Below are 3,643 nucleotides of genomic sequence, written 5' to 3'. Positions count from 1 at the left end.
TTTTGTTTTCATCTATTTCTATTATTCTTAGAGGAAATAATTATAACCATATTTTTGATAACTTAAGTGTTCCTGAATTCTATATATTTGGATACCATGCCAATAATTGTCACTGCAAAAATATTGTTGTTGGGTAATTGATATAAAAGTAAATTTATTTTATTCTTTTCTTGCATTTTTAAATTTATTGTTATTTATTACAAATTATTCACTTCGTATCCCTTCTGTAGCCACGATGCCCTCCCCCCACCCCATCTCCTCCCAATCCCATCCACCCTCCTTCTTCTCCTCCTATGCCTCTTCCCTAGTCTACTGATAGGGGAGGACCTCCTTCCCTTTTATTTGACCCTAGCCTTTATGTTTTCTAATTCATATTTAGATACTAAAAGAAGAGTTACATTTTGAGTTACAACTTACTTTTACTTAAATAATATAGTTCTGGCTTAACAATGTTTTTCCATGCAAGAGTCTCACTATTAACTCCAAATTTTTATGTTATTTTCTCATCTCAGTAAGTCAAACAAGTGAACAATGGAGTCAAGAATGTTTTGATTTGACATTTTCCAAAACACCTATACCAGATATTGAGAAACTATCAGGACCTTCACTATTAGAAGCTGCAGTTCCTGTAAGTATATAAAAATCATTTTAAAATTAAATATATGCTGATAACAGCGTATGTATATATATATATATATATGAATACACAATTTGAATTTTACTATGCAAGAGTAAAATTTTAAATTATTAGTCTCTATAAAACAAATTTGCCCCCATATGTTTCAAATAAACTTTTTTCTTTTATTTTTGACATTATAATTACATCATACCAATATTAGAAAAACAATAATTATTAGGTGTACTCTTTCATAAAGATTATGGTGCTTTTCTATTATCTTTCAAAACAGCATTCTTTCTGTGCTACATTTACTTATTTATATTTTAATCTTAAATTACACCTGTTCAGCTATATAAGATTATTTTGATGTTATTTGATTTATTATTAGTAGTGTCTGAGTGTGTGCATAATGTGTGTTTGTGTGAGTGCTCGCATGAAGGTACAAAGGTTCAGAGTACATCTTTCAGAAGGTGTTTCTTTTCTTCTACTATGAGATCCAATTCAAGTTATCAGGCTTTTATAGTAAGTACCATTCTATGCTGAGCTATCTTGTCATGCTTACCAATTTGTTTTTAACTAACATATAAAACTGTAAAAAAATAATTATCTTTCTCTTTTCTCCCTCCAAAATGTCATATATAACCCTCTTTGCTCTCTTTCAAATTAATTGTCTCTTTCTTTATTAATTGTTGTTTTATACACACACACACATTCATTCTTGTGTGTGTGTGTGTCTGTGTGTGCATGGAACATTAGGAATATATAAGTATGTGCACACACACAATTTGAAATAGAAAAAAACTTTTATTTTTGACAGATAACTGATGAAAAGATAAAACATTTTATGCTGTAAATGAAAATATAAAAACCATTCACAAACTCTTATCATAATTCTCTCCAATATTTTCAGAGACAAGAGAAAATGAAAACTGAGAAAGATCAGAAACCAACTCAAATGCGGATGAACCAGTTTTTAAGAGAAGTTTTCCTAAGACCATCCTTTTCCCCAGCTTCTGTTACACAGGCTCCATTCAAATATCTTTATAATCCACAAAACCATTATAAAATGGCAGAAACTAGAAAGCCCAAGAGTGACAAAGGATCAACAAAAAAATTCAAGGAAAAAATAAACTCAAGTGCAATGACACTAGAATCCAGGAAACCTGAAATAATAGACAAGACAGAAAAAGTTCTGTTAAAATCATCACATAAAACTGAACTACTTAAGGAGTCAACTTTCACATCAGAAACAAATTCTGATCTGAAACAAATTCTGATGTGTGAAACAAAATCCATCAATTCTAAGGAAACCTTGGAAATGGATTCAAGAATTGATTACCATTCAATGGATTCCCAGATCAATGATGAAGCCACATGTTGCATGGACAATCCCAATACAGACCCCAAGAAGACCTTTGAGGATTTTTCTGCTAGCGTATCAGAGTGCATAAACAGCTCAAATATAGATTTAGTGTTGCTTCTAAATGAGGTCAGAGCTAAATCTACAAATTTTGATGAATGGTCAAAAAATTACTCACAGAACAATGCAAAAAAACCTTTAAAAAAGGGTGGAAAGAAGGAAAAGGGCTCAGATCCTGATTCGGGAGAGTCAAAAGATGCAAAGAAAGAAGGAAAGAAAAAAGAGAAGAAAGAAACAAAGAAAAAGGATAAGGAGTATACTGATGGTGAATCTGGTGATTCTAAGGATGGAAAGAAAGAACCAAACAAAAATAAAAAAGAAAAAATGGAAGTTAAAGAAAAGGATACAGAATCCACTGATGATGAATCTGGTGACTCCAAAGACTCAAGGAAAGAAAAGAGGAGTGAGTACAAAATATATTCAGGATCTACTGACGCTGAATCTACAGACTCAAAGGTAACGAGGAAGGAAAAGAGAAGTGTAAAGAAAGATGACAAAAAGGGTTCATTCTATTCTGATTCTGAAACAGATGCAGAGTCCAAGAAAGTCAAAAGAGATGGAAAGAATGGAAATAGAGGGATATGGAGGAAGCCTGTTAAGGGTAGAGAGTCTACTGATGCTGATTCTGAATCTGAAGGTGATCCAACAGGTATGAAAGGTGAAAAGAAGGACAAGAAAATTACAAAGAAAGGAGAAAAGAAGGCTGCAATGAAGAATGCAGATTCTACTGCAAGTGGGTCTGATTTTGAAGTAAAGAAGGAAAAGAAAAAGGCCTCAAAAGATACAATAAAGAGCTTAGTGAGTTATACTGATTCAGGATCTGATTCATCTTCCAGGGAAGGCACAAGTAAAATTGTAAGGCCCTCAGATACTGAATCTGAGGAGTCATCAGGGTTAACAGTTATGAAGACCACTGATGATTCAGACATCACATCTACTGACTCAACGAAGGAAAAATTAGAAGTAAAGAGAGGATTCAGAATATCATTCAAAAAGACAACTTTCAGAGAAAAGGGGAAAAGAAGTGTGGCTGGTAGAATCCATTCATCAAGAGAAAGACTTGTGCTACCTCCTTGTGAGCCTGTTAAAGCATCATCTAAGCCCAAACCTGTCTGTCAGTGCAAGGCATCATCTCCACCTCCAAAACCAAGATATGCTCCTTTGGTATGTTTACTACCATGTAACACATAGGAAAAACTGGATTTTAAAGTAAGACAGTTTAAAAGTCTAGACATATGTATTATCTAGAAAATAATTCTTGGGTAATATTTAACAGTATTCAATATTTAGTAATATTGAAATCAGGAAATTGGAGGCAAGGAAGGTAAAAATCCATTGAAACATGTTAACCAAGTTGTCAAACAAATGTTTAAATTTCAAGAGAAAAACATTAATTTTGACTAGAGTAGTAGAAAGTGGTTTGTGACTTAAAACATACATTTTATAAATAGTAATTTTACAGAAATAGTTAACTTTACAAAATTTTGAAAAGCAGACTAAAAAACTGATTAAAATTTTATGGGAACATTTAAATGTATCATAAAAACATTTCTGGGGAGGTTGCTCAATGAAGTAAGTCTAATTAAACAAATTGCACACAACAG

General features: G+C 32.4%; 1 protein-coding gene across 1 annotated transcript; it reads left to right on the top strand.

The window, feature by feature from the left end:
- The first annotated feature begins 535 nt into the window (after positions 1–535).
- Positions 536–3,230, top strand: Cylc1 (cylicin 1). Its single transcript, XM_060375460.1, has 2 exons — positions 536–628; positions 1,530–3,230. Exon 2 carries the CDS (start codon positions 1,542–1,544, stop codon positions 3,228–3,230), a length of 1,689 nt encoding a protein of 562 aa, XP_060231443.1. The 5' UTR covers positions 536–628; positions 1,530–1,541.
- The last annotated feature ends 413 nt before the right edge of the window (positions 3,231–3,643 follow it).

The sequence above is a fragment of the Meriones unguiculatus genome, chromosome X (genome assembly GCF_030254825.1).
Source record: "Meriones unguiculatus strain TT.TT164.6M chromosome X, Bangor_MerUng_6.1, whole genome shotgun sequence".
NCBI classification, from domain to species: domain Eukaryota; kingdom Metazoa; phylum Chordata; class Mammalia; order Rodentia; family Muridae; genus Meriones; species Meriones unguiculatus.
Note: the sequence above shows the minus strand (reverse complement) of the source record. Positions and strands in the feature narration are given on the sequence as shown.

Bases quoted from the DNA above. Each gene is read 5' to 3' on its own strand.
- Cylc1 (XM_060375460.1), top strand. From the start codon at position 1,542: ATGAAAACTGAGAAAGATCAGAAACCAACTCAAATGCGGATGAACCAG.